The sequence below is a fragment of the Lethenteron reissneri genome, chromosome 44 (genome assembly GCF_015708825.2).
Source record: "Lethenteron reissneri isolate LAM-NWPU_2019-01 chromosome 44, ASM1570882v1, whole genome shotgun sequence".
Taxonomy (NCBI): domain Eukaryota; kingdom Metazoa; phylum Chordata; class Hyperoartia; order Petromyzontiformes; family Petromyzontidae; genus Lethenteron; species Lethenteron reissneri.
Window position 1 is genome coordinate 7,514,346 of NC_083822.1, and position 24,586 is coordinate 7,538,931.

The following is a 24,586-nucleotide window of genomic DNA, read 5'->3' on the forward strand; positions in this document are numbered from 1 at the left end:
CACGTCATCTTCGGAACAGGTTGGGGGCCGTCCATAAATGATGTCACGCGATTTTGGACGATTTTTGACCCCCTCCCCCCGGTCACACGGCGTCACAGAAAGTCAGACCCCCCCCCCCCTCAAATATGACGTCACAAAGCTCTGCCCCCCCCCCCAAAAAAAAAAATCATGCTTCAAATCGCTTTAAACTATTGTCATTGTAGTGCGTATTTAACGTGGCGCTGCACTCTGATGTTGTAGGAGAAAACATTTATTAAAAAAGTATATTTAATTAAGCAGAACGTGCTATCTATATCTTTTTTTAAGTTGCGCATTTTTATGTGACGTCACATTTCTCACCCCCCCCCCCCCTCCTCGTCACACACCGTCACAAATGTCCGACCCACCACCCCCCAGGTGCGTGACGTCATTTAGGAACGGCCCCTTCATAGGTGCTCGCGAGCAACACGTCATCCCCCGGCACAGGTTGTACGGCTCGGGTACTCGGTGGGGGTTGTGTGTACCTGTGCGTTCCGGCTTTCTCAGAAACGAGGCGTGTCTGTCAAGTTGAGTGGCGAGCGCCTCCAGTGTCCGGGCCACGATTCGATCTCCTCATTCTCGCGCACAAAGCGAACGAAGAAGACTTCCTCCGCCACATACTTCACACACGCGCACGCACGCGCGCGGCCGCATGCATTGCAACCCTGCTAGGCACGCACACTTGCACATAATAGACGGGCGGCTGCGTAATGTTGGAGTGATTACGTGCACACACAGAGCCGGTGGGTAGGGGCTACGTTACGGAATAAGGCTGCGTTCACGCGCGCGTACGAAAAAGACAACAGCAGATGATGGTGCTGGGGTCGGCGTATCGGAGGTTATTTATGGGCGCGCGTAATTACGCGATGTGCCAACACTTGAAGAGGCTTTGAACGTCTGGACGTTTCATCGTGTAGCAGTGTACGACACACACACACACGCGTCTTTATACACATCCCTACAAAGCACACGCGGTGTATAGCAACCACCATGAAGACGGCGGCTGAACCAGCTGGGCGCGAGCCTGCCGTGTTCACTTTCGACTTTCGGTGAGTTCGCAGACCGAGAGAGGATGGGCCTCGTGGTGTCGGCGCGGTTCGATGTGAACGACAGGGCGCGTGATGGGGTGAAGTGTGGGTACTCCCACCTCTTCCAAGACATCAGGCCAGCGTGGAAGAGTAGGCCAAATAGCATATCGACTCTTCATAGAAGTAATTTCAGGGCTGCATATTTACCTTGTATTTGTTAAAGTTCAAGATTTCGATTTAAGACTTTCTTGGTTCTTTCGGTAAAGTCACGTAGAAGGGAAATAATAAAATAATAAAAATAAAACAATAAATAATTCTCACGACGTTTCGGCCACAACGCAAGCAAGCCTCAGGTGAAGAACAGGTCTGTCGGAAAGACAGTGTCTGAATGAGAACGGGCGACTGCGTCTGAATGAGATGGTGCATTGTCTTTGCGGTGCATCGCATCGCACCTGATGTGTAGTAGACCTTCGTGTGTTGCGGGTGCAACACAAGCGCCCGAAACGTCGTGATTTATCTTATTTTCTACCTACGTGACTTTACCGAGAGAACCAAAAAGTATGGAATTCCTGCAGTCACGAAAGCTTCAAATCAAGATTTTATTTTACATTTGTGCATCGGGGTAGCCGCATCCTCCCACGGTTTTTGCGCGTTGCCCACGAGCCGCGTTGACATCACATCGCGTGTGCTCTTTGCATCGACTCGCCGAGCTCGCATGCACGTGTTGTGTTGCTCATTCCTCTCTGCACGCGCTCTGCACAAAGCGCGTGCCCTCGGATGCCATTACCGGTAGCTTCCGGATTTAGACACGCGGTCTACGCCGCAGTTGTTGCACAAACCAAGACATAAAACCGGCTTCGCAACAAAGTAAAACGCGCGTGGTGCTGGCCACGCCACCCCCCACGTGTAGTTCCTTGTCCGGCCTTCACAGGTGCCTGCTACTCGCTAACAGCACTTGGCCCCAACAGCCTGTTAGGGCTATACGGGGGAGCTTTTGCTTTGCTTGCTGGTAGAGTGGTGGGAGCGGTGGTGCAACGGTTAGCGCTGCGCATCGCTACGAAACCCGGCCATGATTATCTGAACCAGGTTCTGAGCCTCCCCTAGGTCGACTCAGCCTTAAAACGAGTGTCTGGTGCGGCGTGTAAACATCGTCACGAGGGAGACAAAGGCGGCCGGGCGTGGTGCTGGCCTCCCATCCCCCTACATGTGCCGTGCTGGCCTTCATAAGTGCTCGACGTTCACAACACTTTCCCCAACAGTCTGCTGAGGCTATATGGGAGATCTTTGTCTTTGCGAGTAGAGTGCACCTGGCCGTGGTGACGTCACCAGTGGCGAATGTCAGCAGCAGCTGTTGCTGCTGCTCATGCTGTTGTTGTTGTTGCTCGTGTAGCCCACTCACCCTTTCACGTGAACGCTCCAACCGTGGTTTGCACTCGGTGCTGGATTATCCTCGTAGCACAAGTAGCTGCAAATGCTACGGGCCCCGCACTTTCAAGGGCCCCGCGCTAAATGCTTTCAAGCTATCAATTCCGGTTCAGTGGCTCTGCACTTGCTCTGTTACTATAGTACTATACCGCCTTCACCTTTTATGAACGACTGGGTGTTTGAGGTTAACGATTTGTGGTATTATCTCGCTGTATAGCAAATGAAAAAATACATTTTACTATGCAAGTAAAAAAAATGTCTTTTAATATTTACGTGTTTTTTTTTATTTAGGGCTCCTTGATTACATATGCTACAGGCTCCATACTAGCTTAATCCGGCACTGTTTGCACTCGCAGGACATAGGATGACCATCCAACCCATCCCTAAACCCGCTATGCACGAATTGATAAATGAATGCACGAATCGATGCGTGAATGAATGGTTGACCGCACATTAATGAATGCACGGAGATCAACGTACACTGATGTGGGTTATCAAGTCTTTGTCTGGGACACCTCTCACATTTGTTAGAGTTCCGTCGCTCACCCGGGCACCATAACTCTCCCCCGACCCTCGCCCCGTTGGCCCCCTTCATCCCGCATACACCCCCAGCACCCTCAACAGGGAGACCCCGCTGGAGAGGGAGGCCCGTTTGGCCGACACATTCCGGTCCCGACTGCTGCGCCTGCAAGCGCGCGGCTCCCCGGGGATTCTATCGCACTCGGCTCGCCCCAACGTCCTGCTGAACCTGCATCAGCAGCAACAGCAGCAGCAGCTCCTGCAGCAGAGCCTCCTGACCCAGCAGGCGGAGTTCGGAACGTGGGCGCCCTCGCTGCTCCCTCTGCCCGAGGTCGGGCCGCTGGAAGATGCCTTTCTGCCGTACAGCATCCTCCACGAGCTGCCCAGCCGCACCGTGGGTGTGTGGCCTCCCATCGTTGCACGTTCCCCTGCTGGGCTCTCTCTGACGAGAGTCATTGGGCCACACGGGCGACCCTCCTTCACCGCAGTGGGCTTAGCAAAGCTTTAAATCGTGCTCGTGCACTGACGCCACGCACCACCCTGGATACACTTGGGGCCAGGCCATCACGAGGGGCTGCACTTTGCCCCTTGGTTTAAGTAATCGAATCATCACAGAGGCGTAGCTAGGGGGGGGGGGGGGGGGGGCAGGGGGGTACATATGTCCCCGGGCGCCAAGGTAAAGGGGCGCCTAAATGAGGCTTACAACGTGACATTATAACTTATTGCGGCGGGCGCGGCAGCCTGAAACTACTGCACAAATCTACACCTCAACCTAAAAGTTTATATATCCCGCCACACACAGCCTACATGTCAGGCGCCAATTTTATAGTTCGTCCCTGGGTGCAAAATATCCGAGCTACGCCACTGATTCATCATCATCCTCATCATCTGCCATGGTCAGGCCGCTGCTGGATGAAATCCTCCCCCCTAAGCTGCCGCCACCTCTCGCGTCGCAGCGACGTAACGATCCACCTGCCCGCGAGGTTATGCCACAGCTCCGTTTTCTCAGTGGACATACTCCCGGATGCGTTTCATTCTTATTCTTAAACACCGCATCATCATTACATCAAGGCCATAATATAGCAGCCTTCACTTATCCACTGCTGGATGAAGGCCTCCCCAAGCGGGCTGTGTGCCGTCTTTCACTCTCAAGATACAACGATCCATCGAGTTCCGGCACACGAGCCGAATTCAATTCGCCATCTCCGCGGCAAGCATCCTCTCGGGCGCATTTCCCTCCTCTGGCTGTTGTTGTTATTTTGGTTGCTGAAAATTCACTTCTTTAGAACTGCTTTTTGTGTTTAGTTTGTCCTTCCCTCCGCTCCTCCGATGAGCACGGTTGGCTACTTACTCTGCGAAAGAAGTTCAACATACATACTGTTGTACTGGTTGTAGTCTTGTTATAATGGTTGTTGTTGTTTAATAGTTGCTGTTACTGGTTGTTGTTGCTGTTGTTTTAATGGTTGCTTTTGTACTGGTTGTTATAATGGTTGCTGTTATACTGGTTGTTGTATAATGGTTATTCTTGTTGACTTCCCGTCTGCGCAGGGCGCAGGCAGGCTCACTGCCTGGCCCCACGCTTCTGTGGGCCACTCTCGGCCCGCATCTTCCGCTTCCCACAGCCGAGCAGCGCCCTCCTGCGCATGGCCACCACCCCTGGAATCTCTGTCGACGGAACCATTGACGAGGAAGACGACGATCCGAGCGCAGGTGAGCAGCTCGCCGGGTGAATGGGTCGCCGGGTGAGCGCCTCACCAGGTGAGCGGGTCGTGGGTGGGCGGCTCACTGGGTGAACAGGTCGCCGGATGAACGGGTCGTGGGTGGGTCGCCAGGCGAACGGGTCGCCGGGTGAGCGGCTCACCAGGTGAGCGGGTCGTGGGTGAGCGGCTCACTGGGTGAACGGGTCGCCAGGTGAACGGGTCGTGGGTGAGCGGCTCACTGGGTGAACGGGTCGCCGGGTGAACGGGTCGCCGGGTGAACGGGTCGCCGGGTGCACGGGTTGCCGGGTGAGCGGGTCGCCGGGTGAGCGGGTCGCCGGGTGAACGGGTCGCCGGGTGAACGGGTCGCCGGGTGAACGGGTCGCCGGGTGAGCAGCCAACTGAGCAGGTTGCTAGGTGAGCAGCTTGCCAAATGATCGGCTCGCCCGGTGAGCGGAGCAGAGGGAGCGGCGGCTTGTGGGTTCGCAGTTCATTGTTCACGTTGTCTGGGCAATGAGAGTCATTGCCAATGAGTCGTATTCCACTATTATCCTGAAAACGTTGAACAATGGGGCACTGATGCGTGCTGCCATTCCCCCCGTGTGTCTCCTTATGCTCATGTGACCCATACCTCTCATGTTCCCACACTCCACTGGGTGTTCCCACGTGGTCCCGTTCCTCCACGTGACCCACGCTCCCTCGTGTGCCCGTGTCTCCACACGGCCCCGTGACCCCACGTTCCCCGTGTCCCCCGTAACCCCCATTTACCCCTCACGTCTTCCCCGAGTAAGCCTCGTGCACCCATCCCATCTTCCTGCGTTCCCTTCCTCCTACTCCCTCCCTGCCTGCCCGCCTGCGCCAGTGGACGCGGGCGTGGTGAAGCAGCTGGCGTTCCTGGCGCCGTCGGAGCGCCTGCACGCGGTGCGCAGCTTGACGCTGGCGCTGGCGACGCGGCGCCGGTACCGCCTGCAGGCCATCACCGAGACGGCGATTTGGAGGGGCCGCCCTGACACCAAACTGGAAGCCCTGCAGGAGCGGACGGGGACCCTCGTCCAATCGGTGCGCCATCGCCAATCCGCCAAGCGCTGTCCAACACGGGAGGGGTGGGGTGGGGGGTGGAGAGGGGCAGGTGGCGTGGAGCAGGACAGAATTGGAATCAGAATCTTTGAATAGACTGGAGGAGTTTTTTCACAGATTGTACAATAAGGGGCACGGGGTCAGAAGGTTACAACACCAGACACAATGGGCGTCCGCTCCTTCGGCGTGCCGCCCCCCCGTTCCCCGACTTTGACTGTCGCTCCGTCGTTCGTCTCGGCCAGCGGAGAGGCATCGGTCTCTGTCTAGCCACGACACGTATGGTCCAAAGACCACTTGCTTTTCGTGACGGTCAGTATGACCTCGCTAACTCGTGTTCTCTATCTTCATCCGTGCGTTCCTCTTCGACGTAGTTTCGAGCGTGCGCCTCGCCGTGGTTATTTGCGCACTCTTCACCCTTTGTTGTCGCACTGGCCACAAGTTTGGAGTGCGTTTAACTTACCCGAGCATCTAATACTAATCCAGGGAATACGGTCATGAAACTCACAAACTCCCCTACCCCCTGCTGCCCATGTTCTGCACCCTTGCCCGCTGGCTACCCTCTTGCTGCCTTCTTGCCGCTGCCCATTGCTGCCTCACGCCTTGTCTCTCCTCTTCGCTGCGCCCTTCGCTGCCCTCCCCTCGCTGCCCTTCTCTGTGGCAGCTGGTGCAGTCTGCCCAGGACTGCGTGTCACTGGTGACGAGGCCCCTCGCCCCGTGGCACACGAGCCTGCGCGAGGTGAGCGGCCGCTTTGGCACGGGGGTGAGCTCCTACTTCACGCTCATCCGCACGCTGCTCGCCTTCAACCTCCTCGCCACCGTGCTCTTCGCCGCCTTCCTCGTCACGCCGCAGCTCCTCGTGCGGGCGCACGGCGACGCTGGCGGGCAGTCGGACGAGGAGGGAGCTGGGACAAGTGCCCGTGGCAACGGGACCCGTGGAAACGTTTCCCGCGAGAACGCCGCTCGCGGGAATGGGACTGGTCCGGTCGCCTTCACCGGCCTGGAGCTGCTCACGGGCACGGTGAGATGCGATGACGATGGTGGTGGTGTGATATTGGTGGTGGTGTGATATTGGTGGTGGTGTGTTATTGGTGGTGGTGTGATATTGGTGGTGGTGTGTTATTGGTGGTGGTGTGTTATTGGTGGTGGTGTGTTATTGGTGGTGGCGTGTTATTGGTGGTGGCGTGTTATTGGTGGTGGTGTGATATTGGTGGTAGTGTGATATTGGTGGTGGTGTGATATTGGTGGTGGTGTGATATTGGTGGTGGTGTGATATTGGTGGTGGTGTGTTATTGGTGGTGGTGTGTTATTGGCGGTGGCGTGTTATTGATGGTGGTGTGTTATTGGTGGTGGTGTGTTATTGATGGTGGTGTGTTATTGGTGGTGGTGTGTTATTGGTGGTGGTGTGTTATTGGTGGTGGTGTGTTATTGGTGGTGGCGTGTTATTGGTGGTGGTGTGTTATTGGTGGTGGTGTGTTATTGGTGGTGGTGTGTTATTGATGGTGGCGTGATATTGGTGGTGGTGTGTTATTGGTGGTGGCGTGTTATTGGTGGTGGTGTGATATTGGTGGTGGTGTGATATTGGTGGTGGTGTGTTATTGGTGGTGGTGTGTTATTGGTGGTGGCGTGTTATTGGTGGTGGTGTGATATTGGTGGTGGTGTGTTATTGGTGGTGGCGTGTTATTGGTGGTGGCGTGTTATTGGTGGTGGTGTGTTATTGGTGGTGGCGTGATATTGGTGGTGGTGTGTTATTGGTGGTGGTGTGTTATTGGTGGTGTAATATTGGTGGTGGTGTGATATTGGTGGTGGTGTGATATTGGTGGTGGTGTGATATTGGTGGTGGTGTGTTATTGGTGGTTGTGTGTTATTGGCGGTGGCGTGTTATTGATGGTGGTGTGTTATTGGTGGTGGTGTGTTATTGATGGTGGTGTGTTATTGGTGGTGGTGTGTTATTGGTGGTGGTGTGTTATTGGCGGTGGCGTGTTATTGATGGTGGTGTGTTATTGGTGGTGGTTTGTTATTGGTGGTGGTGTGTTATTGGTGGTGGTGTGTTATTGGTGGTGGTGTGTTATTGGTGGTGGTGTGTTATTGGTGGTGGTGTGTTATTGGTGGTGGTGTGTTATTGGTGGTGGCGTGTTATTGGTGGTGGCGTGTTATTGGTGGTGGCGTGTTATTGGTGGTGGCGTGTTATTGGTGGTGGTGTGATATTGGTGGTAGTGTGATATTGGTGGTGGTGTGTTATTGGTGGTGGTGTGATATTGGTGGTGGTGTGTTATTGGTGGTGGTGTGTTATTGGTGGTGGTGTGATATTGGTGGTGGTGTGATATTGGTGGTGGTGTGTTATTGGTGGTGGTGTGTTATTGGTGGTGGCGTGATATTGGTGGTGGCGTGTTATTGGTGGTGGCGTGTTATTGGTGGTGGCGTGTTATTGGTGGTGGCGTGTTATTGGTGGTGGTGTGTTATTGGTGGTGGCGTGATATTGGTGGTGGTGTGTTATTGGTGGTGGTGTGTTATTGGTGGTGGCGTGATATTGGTGTTGGTGTGTTATTGGTGGTGGTGTGATATTGGTGGTGGCGTGTTATTGGTGGTGGCGTGATATTGGTGGTGGTGTGATATTGGTGGTGGTGTGATATTGGTGGTGGCGTGTTATTGGTGGTGGCGTGATATTGGTGGTGGTGTGTTATTGGTGGTGGTGTGATATTGGTGGTGGTGTGATATTGGTGGTGGTGTGTTATTGGTGATGGTGTGTTATTGGTGGTGGTGTGTTATTGGTGGTGGTGTGTTATTGGTGGTGGTGTGTTATTGGTGGTGGTGTGATTTTGGTGGTGGTGTGTTATTGGTGGTGGTGTGATATTGGTGGCACACTCGGGGCAGTGGCAGCGCACGCCTGTAATTTGGCACAGTGGAGGCAGTGAGGGTTTGCGGTTTGCACACAAATGTTATGAAACTCCCTTTCCGTGGGCATTGAAGAGGAGCCACACCCTGTATTGCGAGGAGAAGGCGGTATCCAGCAACAATGTGGGTTCCATCTGTTCCATCTGTATGGGATAGAGTATTTCCCCCTCGCACGGGTGGATTTTCTCCAGGTGCTCCAGTTTTCTACACCTTAATATGTAGCGGACCGCAGAGCTTGGGAAGTTGTTGGCAATGCGGACTCATCGCGAGATACCCTCCCCCGCTCATCCGTAATTCCTTCTTTGAACCATTTTCTCTCTCTCTCTCTAAGAGAGTGACGGGATACTGTGTGGCAGCGGAGATGCAGCGTTTACAAGTTGAATATTACTATTATTATAATTCACGTGGTGGTGGGCTGCAGTGAGTCCATGACGATCAGATTGAAAGAGGTCATTGAGGAGTGTGAGGTTTTTTGTTGTCTGTTCTCTGGGAAATCCTCCGTGTTTTTATGAAGGGTTTCCCTCTGCATTTAGAAAGATTGCCTTTGGGGTATATGGCTGCTATACATTCCCACTATTAAGACACTTCGTTGAGCTATCAATTATGGCCAGGTCGCTTCTGAAAAAGAGCTTTACAGTAGTCCCTTGCTGAACAGTGACATGGGTTAACATTTTTTCGGTTAACGTTTCACCTCCTAAAGGACCCCATGGTTTCGACTAACGTAAACATTTGGATAGCGGCCATGTTTACGTTATGCATGTGGGCGCCAATTTTGGCCAATCAGAGTGCTTGTAAGTGGGGCTGAGCATGCCTCGCCCAATCGGTGACGCTCATTTATGAGCATTTAGACTTCGACTGACTTGGTTTACATTACGTTTTCTGTTTTGGCAGCGGAAACGGCTCTCTTGCAGGCCCATGAAATTCCTATATTCGATTAACAGTTATTTCGGTTCACAGTAGTTTTCATGGGACGGATTGAAAACCTCAACCGAGGGACGACTGTATAACTTCAAGTGGACATTATCTGGTAACATTTTAAATAGTTTAATAGAGTTTCAGGTCTTGCACAGTGGAACTTGCATAGTGAAAGCCCAAGAGGATGTCTTACTTTAATTAAGGTGGTCAGGTGCCCTGATCAGTACAACAGCAATCATTATAACAACCAGGACAACATCAATCATTATAACACGAATAACCAGTACAACAGTAACCATTATAGCAATAACCAGTACAACATCAATCATTATAACACGAATAACCAGTACAACAGTAACCATTATAACAAGAACTAGTACAACAGAAATCATTACAACAACAACCAGTACAACAGCAATCATTACAACAACAACCAGTACAACAGCAATCATTATAACAACAACAACCAGTACAACAGCAATCATTACAACAACAACCAGTACAACAGCAATCATTATAACAACAACAACCAGTACAACAGCAATCATAACAACAACCAGTACAACAGCAATCATTACAACAACAACCAGTACAACAGCGATCATTACAACAACCAGTACAACAGCAATCATTACAACAACCAGTACAACAGCAATCATAACAACAACCAGTACAACAGCAATCATTACAACAACAACCAGTACAACAGCAATCATTACAACAACAACCAGTACAACAGCAACCATTATAACCACAACCAGTACAACAGCAATCATTATAACCACAACCAGTACAACAGCAATCATTACAACAACCAGTACAACAGCAAGCATTATAACAACAACCAGTACAACAGCAACCATTATACCAAGAAATATTACAACAGTCTACACGTATGTTGGACTTCTTTCGCACCGTACGTAGACCAACCGTGCTCATTGGAGGTGCGGTGGAAGGATGATGACAATGGTGATGATGCTTTGGTTTCCCCGTGTGATTATTTTGCGGGGCTCTTGTTTGGTGGGGGGTGGGGGGCAGGGCGCTTTCACCCACAGCTCCTTCTACTACGGATTCTACTCCAACGAGACGTTGAGCTGGTGGACGAGCGGCGGCGAGGAGGCCCCGGCAGCCAACGCGACGGGGCCCCAGGGGTCCCCGGCGTCGCGGACGGAGGACCCCTCCTACAACATGCAGCTCGCGTACCTCTTCACGATGGCGGCGTACCTGCTCACGTGCGTGTTCGTGCTGCTGTTCTGGTGAGGATGTTGCACGGGAGCCATGCACATGCGTGAGTGTGTGCCTGCGTGAGTGTGCGGCAGTCGTGCCTGCCGTGCTGTTGGTCACAACACTCCACTTTGTGTGCCGTTCCGGCCTTTGTAGGTGCTCGCTAATAGCTGGCAAAAAACAGTTGCCGAAGTAGGCAACTACTATATTATTGGTTCTTTCGGTAAAGTCACGTAGAAGGGAAATAATAAAATAATCTATATATATAAAATCGCAAATCTGTCTGTCTGTCTGTGTGTCTGTCTGTCTGTGTGTCGCCAGACCATACGCAGTTTCATTGGACGAAATGTGAGGGATTTGCGAGACACGATTGGTCCGTTTGGTTTTTCACGGCGGTTGCCCCTGGCAACGGGTAGCGACGCATTCGCTGCGGGGTGGACGCCATTTTTAATTCCCGTTAAAAATATGCGCACGCATTAACACGCGACTGAGGTAAATTCATCAAAGTTTCACGTCCTCTTCACTCCCCCCCCCCCCCCCACCCCAATGTGTGCAATTACTATTATAGGGTCGGTAGATAATAGAATTATAGCGATTAGACAGTATTATTGTAGCACGGGGGGGGAGGGTAATGGCCCCGGTACCCAGCCTCAGCCGGGTGGGCAATTTAGGCGAGGCCGGAGGCTCTGCACGGTACTAGGCCTCGACACCCCACCACACTATAGGCCGTACATATTACTGCACAGCGGCCGAAGAGATCGTGGCTGGGGGGGGGGCAGGGGTAGCAGCCCATCTGTGTATATATGTAAGGTTATTAAGAAATATATTTTTCACCCGGGCAACGCCGGGTACTTCTGCTAGTATGAATATAATACAATAAAAATTGTCACGACGTTTCGACTGCAGCACAAGCAATCGTCATCAGGTGTGAAATCCACAGCAAGAAACATTCCACAGCAAGAAAATGTTTCTTGCTGTGGATTTCACACCTGATGATGATTGCTTGTGTTGCAGTCGAAACGTCGTGACAATTTTTATTGTTTTATGTTTATATTATTTTATTATTTCCCTTCTACGTGACTTTACCGAAAGAACTAAGAATATGAATCCCTGCAGTCACGAAAGCTTTAAATCTAAATTTAGGCAACTACTGCCTACTTCAGCAACTGTTTTTGCTGTGGTTGTCGCACCTGATGATGGACGCTTGTGTTGCGTCCGAAACGTCGTGATTTAATTTATTTAAATTTTTTACCTACGTTACTTTACCGAAAGAACCAAAGAGCATGGATCCTTGCAGTCACAAAAACTTCAAATCTAGAATGAACTCGCTAATAGAGTTTTCCCCAACAGAATGTTGAGGCTATTCGGGGGGTCTTCATCTTTTTGGAAGTCATGCGAGTGGGGAGCGGCGGCGTAGTGGTTAGCGAACTACGCTACACACCCAGCGGTCTGAGTTCGAGATGTTATCTCCCTCGCCTAGTATGCAGGAGGTCGTGGGTTTGATCCCCACTCCCGATGATGCCTGTTGTATATCTGGAGTTCGCGTGTTCTATCTCCCCGTGGTGGCCTCGTTGATTTTACCCCGGGTCCTCCTCTGGTTTTGCAATAAATTGGGACGTGCGATGATAATATCAGCCACGTTGATGATGCGCTATCATCATGTGTGGCCAGGTCACTTACAAAAAGTACTCCTAGCTCAGTGGGCATTACCTGGTGAATACAATACAGATCTATTTGGCGTTTGAATAACTTTACACCTCCTACATCCTATATCCTTTGCTGGAAAAAGGGTAAAACCTGTAATTTTTGTTCATCGTCTTGATAGTGGCACGAAAAAGGGGCACCCGTAAATCCGAGGGAAACCTGAAGTCTTGTTGTGGGTGTGGTCCCACCGGCGCCTGGGGTCACCGCGCCAGCGTGCGTCCGTGTGACCCCCAGGCTGGGCCGGTCGTTCAGTGAGAACTACCTGCGCGGCGGTGAGATCGGCTTCTACTCGCGCAAGGTGTTCACCGGCTGGGACTTCGCGCTGACGAGCAGCAGGGCCGTGCACGTGACCCGCCGCAACATCGGCACCTTCCTCAAGGTGAGCAGAGCTCGACTCATGGTGACCAGAGGTCAACTCAAGGCTGCCAGAGGTCAACTCAAGGTGGTCAGAGGTCACTTCAAGGTGGTCAGAGGCCAATTCAAGGTGGTTAGAGGTCAAATCAAGGTGGTCAGAGGTCAACTCACGGTGATCAGAGGTCAACTCAAGGTGGTCAGAGGTCAACTCAAGGTGATCAGAGGTCAACTCAGCATGATCAGAGCTTCCTTAATGTGTCGCCAGGATTTATACAGCACTCTGCCATCACTCCATACAGAAACAAAGAAAAAGATTCCCCATATCGCTTTTAATGGATTGTTAGGGCGCTGTTAGCGAGCACCTATGAAAGCCAACATGGCACGTGGCAGGCTGGGTGGACAACACTACACCCGGCTGTCTTTGTCTCCACTGTGGTGATGTTTACACACCACACCAGGTATGCATTTTAGGCTGAGTCGACCGTGTGGAAGCCCAGAACCGGTTCTGATAACTGGTGTTGGCCATGAGCAGAAATCGAAATCGGGTCGACAGACTCGTCGCCCAGCTTGCCAACCACGGAAACCAATACCAATACCCGCCAATCGCCACGAAGTGACGGTGCCGTCACCACCGCCCCTCTGCCAGGCCAGAAACAGGCGGGCGCACAAGATATTTCACGAATGCAAGCCGCGTTGCGTTGCGTTGCCTGCCCCTTGTTCGCTCCCTCCTCCCCACCCTCCCCCTGCCCCTCCAGGAGGTGCTTGCCGAGGGGGCTCGCCGTAATCTGGGCAGCCCGCGGGCACGCTGGAGCCGCCGGCTGCTGGCCCGAGCGCCCACCTGGCTCCTCTCCATGGCGCTCGCAGCCGGCTCGGCGGCCGGGTTGCATTTCCTCTGCCAGAGCGCCGACGCGGTGAGACCCCGACGCCGCATTTCTACCGCACAACCGAGCCGTGCCGGGATGCCGTGCCAGGGCGCCGTGCAGGGGCCGAGCAGGGCCACGGTTGTCAGACGGTCGACTGGAGTGCCAGACCGGCGCGGTAGCGGTGGTGGATGTGACGGTGGTGGTGGGGGCTGATGGAGTGCGCGTGGTAGTGGTTGTGTTGGGGAGCGGTGGTGTAGCGGTTAGCGCGCCGCGCTACGAACCTGGCAACTCGGGTTAGATTCCCGCTCACGGCCAACACCAGTGACGACTATCTGAACCGGTCCTGGGCCTCCCCGAGGACGACTCAGCCTCAAATTAGTACTTGGTGCAGTGTGTAAACATCGCCACTGGAGAGACAAAGGCGGTCGGGCGTGGTACTGGCCACCCACCGCCTCGTATACCGTTCCAGCTTTCATAAGTGTTCCCTAACAGCACTTGCCCCTACAGTATGTTAAGGCTATACGGGGGGTCTTTGTCTTTGTTGGTCGTTGTCCGAGTTAGATTCCCGATCGCAGCCAACACCGGTGACGATTATCTGAACAGGTCCTGGCTCTCTACGAGGTTGACTCAGCCTCAAATGAGTACCTGGTGCGATGTGTAAACATGACCACAAGGGATACAAAGGTGGTCACGCTTGGTGTCGGCCACCCACCCTCTCGTGCTGTGCCGGCATTAATAGGTGCTCGCTCGCCGCACTTGCCCCACTTGCATGTTAAGGCCACATGGGGGATCTTTGTCTTTTCTTTGTTGGTCATAGTGGTGGCACATTGGTGGCGATGAAGATCGCTGTGGTGTTGAGGGCAGTGCTTGTGGTGGTGGTAATGAGAGTGACAACAGAGAGAGTGGACTTGGTGGTGATGGTCACAGTGGTGGCAGATTGATGGTGTTTTTGTCAGAGGTGATCGTAGTTTTATGAAGGTGATGGTGCTCCATTGGAACCTCCTTTGCCAGTAGCAAAATATGATAATTCATTTGTTACCCTTTTATTTGGCAACAAAACTGACACCTTTTTTGTTTGCATTCCGACCGCAGGTATTGTGGTCAATGCAAACATGACTCCTTGTAAAAAAAGGTGTCAGTTTTGTTGGTGATGGTGCTGTTTGTGATCATAGTGGTGTAGACGGTGTTGGTGGTGCTTGTGATGAAGGCTGTTAATAATGTGGGTATATTAACTGAAGATTCGCGCCATCTGCTTTACATTGGACGGTTAGTATCCCACAATGTTATTCTAAAACGAATATGCCATCTCTACTCGTGTCACTGTCCAAATTTGGGAATTGTTTACCTACAAATTTCTCAATTTGTATGACACTGAGCAATCATCGCCCCTCCCGCCCCCTCCTGTGAAAACTTGGCAGGACCCTCAAGAAAACGAGTGAGGCATTCCCAGGTAAACAAGGATAGTAATAATAATGATAAATAACGTAAGCCTTGCTCGATAAGAACTGCTCAAATGGCACGTGTAGTTACAAAGGAGCAATCTCCACATTGACGGAGCGCGGGATACATCTCACCTATCCCTCTCTCCCATCCGCTCTCTCTCTGCACCAGCGTGCACGGCACCCTCATGTTCACCTTCTGAAGCGCTCGCTCGTCACCGTGGCGTGCGCGATGACACCACCACCACCACGTGACTTTTCTTTTGTATTGTGCGCGGTGCTTTCAGCGCCACAGCGCGTCGATTTGTAGCGTTTGTTTTCATTTGTTTGTTGGTGACTGTATTTCAAATTGAAATCGCCTTCAGTGCTTTTGCTGCTGGCGGCAATAAAAGTTGTTTAAAAGTCAAGTCTCCCATCCCTCTCTCCCCTCTTTCTCTCCCATTTATCTCTCTCTTCTCTCTTCTCTCTCTCCCCCCGTCCTGTCTCATCGACCGCCATAGCTGGAGCGGCGGGGCGAGGCGCTGTGGCTCGAGGCGTCGCTGCTTCTCGTGCCGGCGGTGGCCTGCCTGGTGAACACGCTGCTGCCGCCCGTCTTCACGACCCTCACGCACCTGGAGGGCTATCACAGCCCGCGGCACGGCGTCTACGCCAGTGTCGGACGGTAATGCGCGAGCGCACGCACGGAACTGCGCACGCGGTACCGCTGTGGTAAACGCGCACGCGCACGCGAGACCGGGTGTGAGCGGATAGCGTCCAATTTTTTTCACGTATGTATGTTGAACTTCTTTTCGCACCGTACGTGGCCAACCATGCTAATCAGAGGTGCGTGGGACGCATCATAAACTAAACACAAAAAAAACTGTTCTAAAGAGATGAGTTTTGAACCGATATTTAAAAGTGCATAGCCACAGTGGCTTCCGAATGTCGGTCCAGACCGCCGCAGAAGCGCATCTGAAAGTGCGCGCGATGCAGTAACCGTCTTTGTTCGACGGTTAGCCAGAAACCAGTGAGGATGTGGCAGAAACAACGGAGTTAAAGTTGATTTTGTTTAACTCAGGCGAGAAATCAAGAGACCAAGATAGAGCCGTTTTGGCAAGTGACCCGCGTCGCCAAACTGACAAAAGCAGAAGAACATTAAGTACAGCAACGAAGCAATTAGAAAAACAAAGAAACACGGTGAAACCTAACCCTGTTGCTCACTGCAGGAACCTGCTGCTCAAGGTGTCTCTGCTGGCCGTGCTGTGCTACGATTGGCTCCAGCGCTCGCCCGTCCCACACAGCGAGGTAGGCGCTCTGCACACGTGGCACAACTCCGTACGTGCGACCATACACACACGTGTGTGTGTGTATGGGGAGTGGTCGTGTAGCGGTTAGCACGCTTCGCTATGAACCTGGCGACCCGGGTTCGATTCCCGCTCACGGCCAACACCAGTGACGATTATCTGAACCGGTAAAGGGCCTCCCCTAAGGCGACTCAGCCTCAAATGAGTACCTGGTGCGATGTGTAAACATCGCCACTAGGGAGACAAAGGCGGCTGGGCGTGGTGTTGGCCACCCACCCCCTCGTGTGCCGTTCCGGCCTTCATAGGTGCTCGCTAACAGCACTTGCCCCAACAGTCTGTTAAGGCTATACGTGGGATATTTATATATATAAATAAATGTTTGTATATGCAGTCAGTCCCCACTGAGCGCGGTCGATGTGTTCCTAAAAAGGGCCGCGTTAAAGCGTTTTGCGAAAACGATCTCCCCATTAAACAATGTAAGCTTGGCGAGCTACGATGTACGCACGCAGAGTGACATGCCGCTTTGCTGTATCACTCCGCGTGCCGTATTGCTGTACCGCTCAGCCACGAAGCTCAAGAAAGTAGTTCGTTGTCGACCGCTCAGAAACCGCGTTACAACGGTGTGCACGTTCGGCGTTGTGCAAAAAGTGTTCCTGAATGGATAAACCGCGTTATTGATGTATGTATATTTACAACGCTGTTGAGTCGACGCCCTGGTGCCCAAAACATTAAGCGGCCAGCAACAAAAAGCACAAAAAAAGTTTCAATAAATCATGAGAGTTGTCGTAAGAGTTTGGGGAAAATAGACGGTGCGGGAAGGAATTCCAGAAGTGGAGCGTTGCGAGTGGAGCAGCAGAAGGAGGAGTGTTGTCACCTGCAGTGTGGTCACAGTCTGAGATGAGACTGTTTATTGTTTACTCCCCGAATGTCTTCAGAATCCTTGAAGACTATTTATACTACCGTTAGACTGGTATCATCTATATTTAGGTTTTCCTGGTGACGTAAAAGATAAATTGTTATTACATTATTATCATTTTAGGCTGAGTCGACCTAAGGGAGGCCCAGTCCAGATTCAGACACAAATCAACATGAGTGTTGTGCGAGACCAGGAGTCGGACCACGGTGGCTGGGCTCATATGCAACGCGCTCATTCATCGCCGCTGCACCACACATACAGTACTCGCGCACACACGCACGCACACACACGCACACCAGGTATCCTCGCAATGCATATAGCCTAGGGTTACGGGACCGACAGAGCGCAACAGGGAACAGGAATAACTTATCGGACCGCAAGTCGCCAGCCGGAGACTAAGTGTAGGCATTCCTGGACCAGCAAGTGGCATCACTTGATTATCCCTGGAGGGATAATGGGCTGTATAGCGGCCTGGTGACTCGCTGACCAATAAAACACTTTTTTTTTTATTTTGCCAGGCAAAGCCCACGAGCTATTCAGCTCTTTTTCAGAAGTGGCCTGGCCACTAAATGATAGCTCAACAAAAGTGGCTTATCACGTGGACATTTTATAGCAGTCAAATACTCTAAACACGTCTCTAAATGTGTGAAGGAAAAAAATCAGGGGACCCGGAGAGAAATCCACGCCACCATAAGAATAGAGAGAGACATGCAAACTCCAAATATACAGCAGGCATCAGGGTCGGGATCGAACCCACAACCTCCTGTATACCAATTTAAAGCTTTCGTGACTGCAGGGATTTATCTTCTTGGTTCTTTCGGTAAAGTCAGGTAGAAGGGAAATAATAAAATAAAAAAAATTAAACATCTTTTATCATGTTTTATTTTTGTTATTTTATTATTTCCATTCTAATAAAACATATTTAATGTTTTCTTTTTATTATTTTATTATTTCCCTTCTACGTGACTTTACCGAAAGAACCAAGAAGATGAACTCCTGTATACCAGTCGAGGGAGTTAACATCTCGCCACAGCGGCACCCAATACGCTTCCCTTCATCTGCGGTGTTCCCCTCTTCCACACCCAGTGCTGGGAGACGCGGCTCGGCCAAGACCTGTACCGCCTGGTGGTCATGGATTTCATCTTTTCACTCCTGGGAACGTTCTTCATCGAGTTCGTGTGGCGGTGAGTCGGGACATGGTGGTGGTTGCTCTGCAGCTGATGCCATGGGAGTCTTTATTAGCGGGCTGTGCGGGTCTGCGATGTAGATGACCAGTCTGTTGCAAGATTCCACTGGTGAGGCCCACTGGGCTAAGCAGCTATCGAAGGGTTGTCTGCAGTGGCGGCAGTCACAGGACATCGCAGCGTGGGAACGTGCAAACTGACGAGAAAAAAATCTATTTTTTTTCGCAAGACATGCTGCCTACACACACACAAAGACAAAGATACCCCACATAGCCTTCACAGACTGTCGGGGCAAGTGCTGTTAGTGAGCACCTATGAAGGCTGGAATGGTTCATGAGGTGGCCAGCATCACGCCCGGCCGCCCGCCTTTATCTCCCTCATGGCGATGTTTTTACACATCGCACAAGGTATTCATTTGAGGCTGAGTCGACCTATGGGAGGCCCAGGACCACTTAAAATAATCGTCACCAGTGTTGGCTGTGAGCGGGAATTGAACTTGGATCACCGGGTTTGTAGCGCAGCACGCGGACCGCTACACCACCACTCCCCACACACACATGTACGCAAACGTAACTCATGCACACAGATATTCACACACAAGCGGACACACACGCAAATACATCTACTCAGAGACTCCACCTGGATTGGCAATTGGTGTTAGCGAGCACCCATGAAGGCAAACGCGGCGCAGGTGTGGCTAGCACCATGCCCGGCCGCCTTTGTCTCCCCAGTGGTGATGTTTGCAGACCGCACCAGGTAATTGTTGAAGTCAACTGGTAGTCCTCCACTTAGATCAATGGTTCTAAACCTGGCGTGTACGCACCTCCTGGTGGTGCGAGACATATCAGATTTTTTTTAGACGGTAAATCATCGAAACACGAATTAAACACGGGCACGTAAGTACAACTTACGTTGTTTCATCAAGCCCTGTGTATTTATTAACATTCTAACATTTTTTTACGATTGAGAACCAAAGGGACGTGATGCTGCAGTGAAGGTTTGGAACCACTGCTTTAGAGTCACCATTCAGAGAAGCTGTTATGGGGGGCACACGGTGGGCATGTGAGGGGTGGGGTGGGGGGGGGGCATGGCTGTTCATGTGGGGGACACATTCCTCCCTCCCATTGTCTGACCACTAAACCATTAAACAAACAAAAAAAAGATTTTACTAGGTAAGGCCCACTGAGCTGTGTAGAAAATAATAGCTCAACAAAGTGGCTTGTCACGTGGAAATTTACAGCAGCCAAATACTCTAAACGCGCGATGTTTCTAAATGTGGAGAGAAAAACCAGAGGACCCGGATAAAAAAAAAAACATGCGACCACGGGGAGAGAGACATGCAAACTCCAAATACACAGGTGTCAGGATCAGGATTGTGTACTCGCAACCTCCTGCATACCAGACAAGAGAGTTAACATCTCGCTGCCGAGACCCCCCTTTAGAACAGTTTTTTTGTGTTTAGTTTATGATGCTTCCCACGCACCTCTGATTAGCATGGTTGGCTACGTACGGTGCGAAAAGAAGTTCAACATACATACGTGAAAAAAATTGGATGCTATCCGTTCACACCCAGTCTCGCGTTCCCGTGCGCGTTTACCACAGCGGTACCGCGTGCGCAGTTCCGTGCATGCGCTCGTTGTCCATTACCCTCTTCTGCTCCCTGCGTCCCACAGGTTGCTTCTGTCGTCGTCATCGTCATCGTCGTCATGTAGGGGGAAGACTTCGTCCGAGCTGGAGCAGCAAGGGTCGCACAAGCCCGAGTTTGACATCGCGAGGAACGTGCTCGACCTCATCTACGGACAAACGCTCGCGTGGTTCGAACCCAACTCCCACCCACCCACCAGAGACCCCCTTCCGCAGACGTTGATAACGGCGTCGTTCAAACAGGGGGGGTGGAGTCGGTGTCACGGCAGAGGGGGGTGGTTCATGTCACCCCCCGACGCTCTCGTGTCTCTGTACATTGAGCACCTGGTGCGGTGTGTAAAGAATCGACACTGGGAAGACAAAGACGGCCGGGCATGATACGTCCCTATCACCGCCCCCTCGTGCGCTGTGCGGGCGTTCGTAGGTTCTGGGCTCATAGCACTTGCCCCAACAGTCTGTTAAAGATAATACAGGGGACCTTTATACTTTGTGTGTGTTTGTGTGTATCCAGTGTCTTATATTCAGCTGGTTCAGGAACAGTCGACCCAGTAGGCAAACGAGGTGAGGCGCAGGGTCCGCCTTGTGGTAACTTTCACGCTCGAACCTCCACTGTTTATTTTTTTACATCTAAAATACCTGGTTGCAGAATAATACCCCTGGACCACTCACTGCTATCAAGATCATCCTTTAGCAAGTCGCCTGCTCTCGCTATCGCTCCGTGATTCCGGTGTGCCTCGATGAAGCGTGGTGTGTGCAGCGCCGGTTGAGTCGCTCACCCTTTAGGCGTTGACAACTCCGTCACACAAGGATGACGCCTTAATCTAGCAGTGTGCAGAAAATGGCTAAATGTGGTGATAATCATGAGGAATTCATCCCAACGGTGGATACATAAATGCCAAGAGTAAAGTTGGTGATTATGATCGTGATTGCCTGATTGATCGTGTCGCCATTTTCACTACCGCCGCCACCACAATTATCACCATCGCCTCTTAACGGTGACCTCGGCAGAGACCTGACCTTCGTCGCGAACCCTTTCGTCTAGGCTCGGCATCTTCTTCGCTCCCCTGCTGCCGCTGGTGCAGCTGATCAAGCTGATCATCCTCTTCTATGTCAAACGGGTGAGGGCTGTGGAGCGAGGGGGATTTCCATGTACACAGGCTCGCTGCGACAGCTCTGGAGGTTTTAAAACTATAAACTAAACAATTTTGTATTTTACCAGGTAAGGTCCTACTGAGCTGTTTAGCTCTTTCTCAGAAGCGACCTGGCCACAAATGATAGCTCAACAAAGCGGCTTATCACGTGGAAATGTATAGTAGCCAAATACTCTTTAAAGCATTTTTCTGAATGTGGAGTGAAAACCAGAGGAGCCCAGAGAAAAATCCACAGGGAGAAAGACACGCAAACTCCAACTATATAGGCGTTAGGGTCGGCATCGACCCCACGACCTCTTGTATACCAGGCGAGGCAGTTAACATCTCATCACCGTCGCGCTATGCGGAGGCTGGGCGGCCCACAGGTCAGGGTGGTGCTGAGCCGGCACCACCAATATCCTGGGTGTTGGAATGAATGTTTGACCCCCACCCCCACTCCCCACGCAGAGAAGCCTCTACCTCAACTGCCAACCGCCCACCAAACCATGGCGTGCCTCTCAGATGTCCACCATCTTCCTGCTCCTGCTCTTTTTCCCGTCGTTCTTCAGCGTCGTGGCGGTGGTGGCGGTCACCATGTGGACGTGAGTTCGCCCCGCTCGCTCGAAAACGATACAAGGCGACGTGTAACGAGGATGGCCGCGCCAAGAAGATGATCAAAATTAGTTTTGAAAGGGGAGTCCTGCGAGGCGGGAGGCTGTCCTGCCAACACTTAGAATTCTAATAGAAAATTGTATTTCAGACATTAAAAAAGTCAATTCCAAAGAAAATAAATAATGGCTGCCAGTTTTTGTCCAATAACTACGGACATGTTGATTTTTTTCTGGTGAAAAAATATGAAAATTTCCAGTTTTCTTTAAGATATACATGTTGAACATCTTTCGTACCATTTCTAGCCAAGTGCTAATCGGAGGTGTCTCCTCTCCGTCTCCTCTCCCCCGTGCCTCCTCTCCGTCTCTTCCACCTTGCCCACATCTCTTCTGCCGTCTCGCCATGTGCGCCGTCTCCCCCCCCCCGCAGGCGTGAACCTTCTCCGGGGTGCGGGCCGTTCCGCGGGCTCCCGCTGGCGTACGACGCCGTGCGGCGCTGGGCCGCGGCGCTCCCCTTCGGCTCGGCGGCGATCGCCTGGATCTACCACAACCTCGTCGAGAGCCCAATCTTCTTCTTCGCGGCAACAAGCCTCGTGCTGTGAGAGCGCGCTGCATCTGTGTGCGTCCGTGTCTCCCATGTCTGAACCGGTTCTGAGCCTCCCCTAGGTCGACTCAGCCTGGTGTGGCGTGTAAACATCGCCACTTGGTAGACAAAGGCCGCTGGGCGTGGTGCTGGCCTCTCACCCCCTCATGTGCCGTGCCGGCCTTCAGAGGTGCTTGTTGTTAACAACACTTTCCCCAACAGTCTGCTGAGGCTATATAGGGGATCTTTGTCTTTGCGAGTAGAGTGCACCTGGCCTGGCACAAGTGCCCGTGGCTGCCACTTTAAGTGGCGAATGGTGGCTGTTGTCGTATTTGGGGAAGCAGGAGTGCAGTTATTAGAACTGTGATAGGAACTCTGCAACCCGGGTTTGATTCCCACCAATGGCCAACACTGGTGCCGAATATCTGAATCGCTCCTGGGCCTCCCCTAGGTCGACTCAGCCTTCAAATGAGTACCTGGTGCAGTGTGTAAACATCGCCACTTGGGAGACGAAGGCAGCCTGGGAGTGGTGCTGGCCACCCACCTCGTGTGCCGTGCCAGCCTTCATAGGTGCTCGCTAACAGCACTTGTCCTCCAGTCTGTTAAGGCTACACGGGGGATATGTTTGTTTGTTTGTCTGTGTGCCGGTGTCCTTTATAGGTGCTCACGAACCTCACTTGTGTTTGTGTGTGTACCATCAGATTAATCATCTACATCAACGTGCAGATTTTGGCTGCGCAGAGGCACGTGATTGATCTGCTGCAAGCGCGCATTGAGCACGTGCGTAATAACACACACGACTATCCCACCATAGCCTATCAGAGTGTAGTGCCAGTGCTGTTAGCGAGCACCTATTAAGGCCAGCATGGAACGAACTAAACTTTTAATTTTACCAAATAAGCCCCACTGAGTTACATAGCTCGTTTTCAGAAGCGACCTGGCCACATATGAAAGCTCAACAAAGTGGCTTATCACGTAGAAATTTAGAGCAGCCATTCTATAAATGGCCATCGTCACCACGGCTGGCCACTTTTGTCTGCCCAATGCTGCTAATGTTCACTCATTTGCAGTCGAGTTGACATCGGGAAGCTTGGGATGGACGTGTCAAGGCTTGAAGGGAAGATAATGACAAGAGTGGTAGCCAGACTACGAATATAAAATTAGAACCCGTTTAGGATTTCAATAAAACATTTTGCAATGTTTTTCGGCACGGCTTTATTGTTGTGCGTTCTCGAGTCACGATGCCATTTAGACGCCACTCACGTTGAAAGTGTGATCATAATGTGGCAGGACACTCCTGTGCAAGACTCGGAGGCTTTGCTGGATAAACACGCTGCTGTAGTGTCATCACTGTTATAATGGTTGTTGTGAAACGAGAGGCGGTTGTGTGTGTGTGTGTGGCATGGCCAGGAGGGCCAGGACAAGATATTCGTTCTGGAGAAACTGCGGGAGGAGCACAAGCGGCAGATGGAAGTGAAGGCGGCGAGGCAGAGCAAGCGGAGTCGACGAAAAGGTGCGGCTGTGTGGCCACCTTGTCACCCAGCCAACTCGTGACTCAGCCAGTCAACGAATCACCCAGCCACTTAGTCACTCAGCCATTTAGTTAACTAACCACATAGGTACAAAGCAACTCAATAACCTACCCATTCGTCCACCTAATAACCAACCATTTACCTCACTACCTGGTCCAACCGTGCACTGTGCTGAAAAAAAATCCTGTTCATCCACATATTTTGCTCCCATCCATCACCAGTGCGGAGTGCGGTGGGAGGAATTCCTTGGGTCATGTTACCCGTTCTTGTGCGACTGGGAAATTAAATAAATAATAGCTGTGCTCAGCTTCCTTTCAAACACCCCCCCCACCCCCTGTTGCAGACAAGAAAAACTACAGCGCGCAGATGTGGCCCTGCCAAGCAGACTTATCCTGAGAAGATGTGAAACGTGGACCTTACCTATCACCTGTGTGCTCTTGGATTGCCGCCTCTTGAACATCACTGAGCCAGAACATAATGTGGGTTCACAACATTGTATATTTTGTATTTTTTAATAAACTGGTTTTGATAAGTGGGTTTTTCCGCCACCA

The 24,586-nt window shown here is 51.8% G+C and overlaps 1 protein-coding gene across 2 annotated transcripts; it reads left to right on the plus strand.

Moving 5' to 3' along the window:
* The first annotated feature begins 487 nt into the window (after positions 1-487).
* LOC133353679 (transmembrane channel-like protein 6) lies at positions 488-24,547 on the plus strand. 2 transcript variants are annotated; one of them, XM_061570108.1, is made up of 18 exons: positions 488-1,067; positions 3,084-3,388; positions 4,539-4,700; positions 5,550-5,746; positions 6,426-6,782; positions 10,610-10,827; positions 12,734-12,878; positions 13,609-13,764; positions 15,656-15,816; positions 16,361-16,439; positions 18,441-18,538; positions 20,212-20,352; positions 21,225-21,300; positions 21,781-21,914; positions 22,351-22,518; positions 23,205-23,283; positions 23,914-24,016; positions 24,379-24,547. In XM_061570108.1, exons 1-18 carry the CDS (start codon positions 1,009-1,011, stop codon positions 24,429-24,431), a joined length of 2,691 nt encoding a protein of 896 aa, XP_061426092.1. In that variant the 5' UTR covers positions 488-1,008; the 3' UTR covers positions 24,432-24,547. The 2 variants fall into 2 exon arrangements, with proteins under 2 accessions (XP_061426092.1, XP_061426093.1); XM_061570109.1 differs by lacking the exon at positions 23,205-23,283.
* The last annotated feature ends 39 nt before the right edge of the window (positions 24,548-24,586 follow it).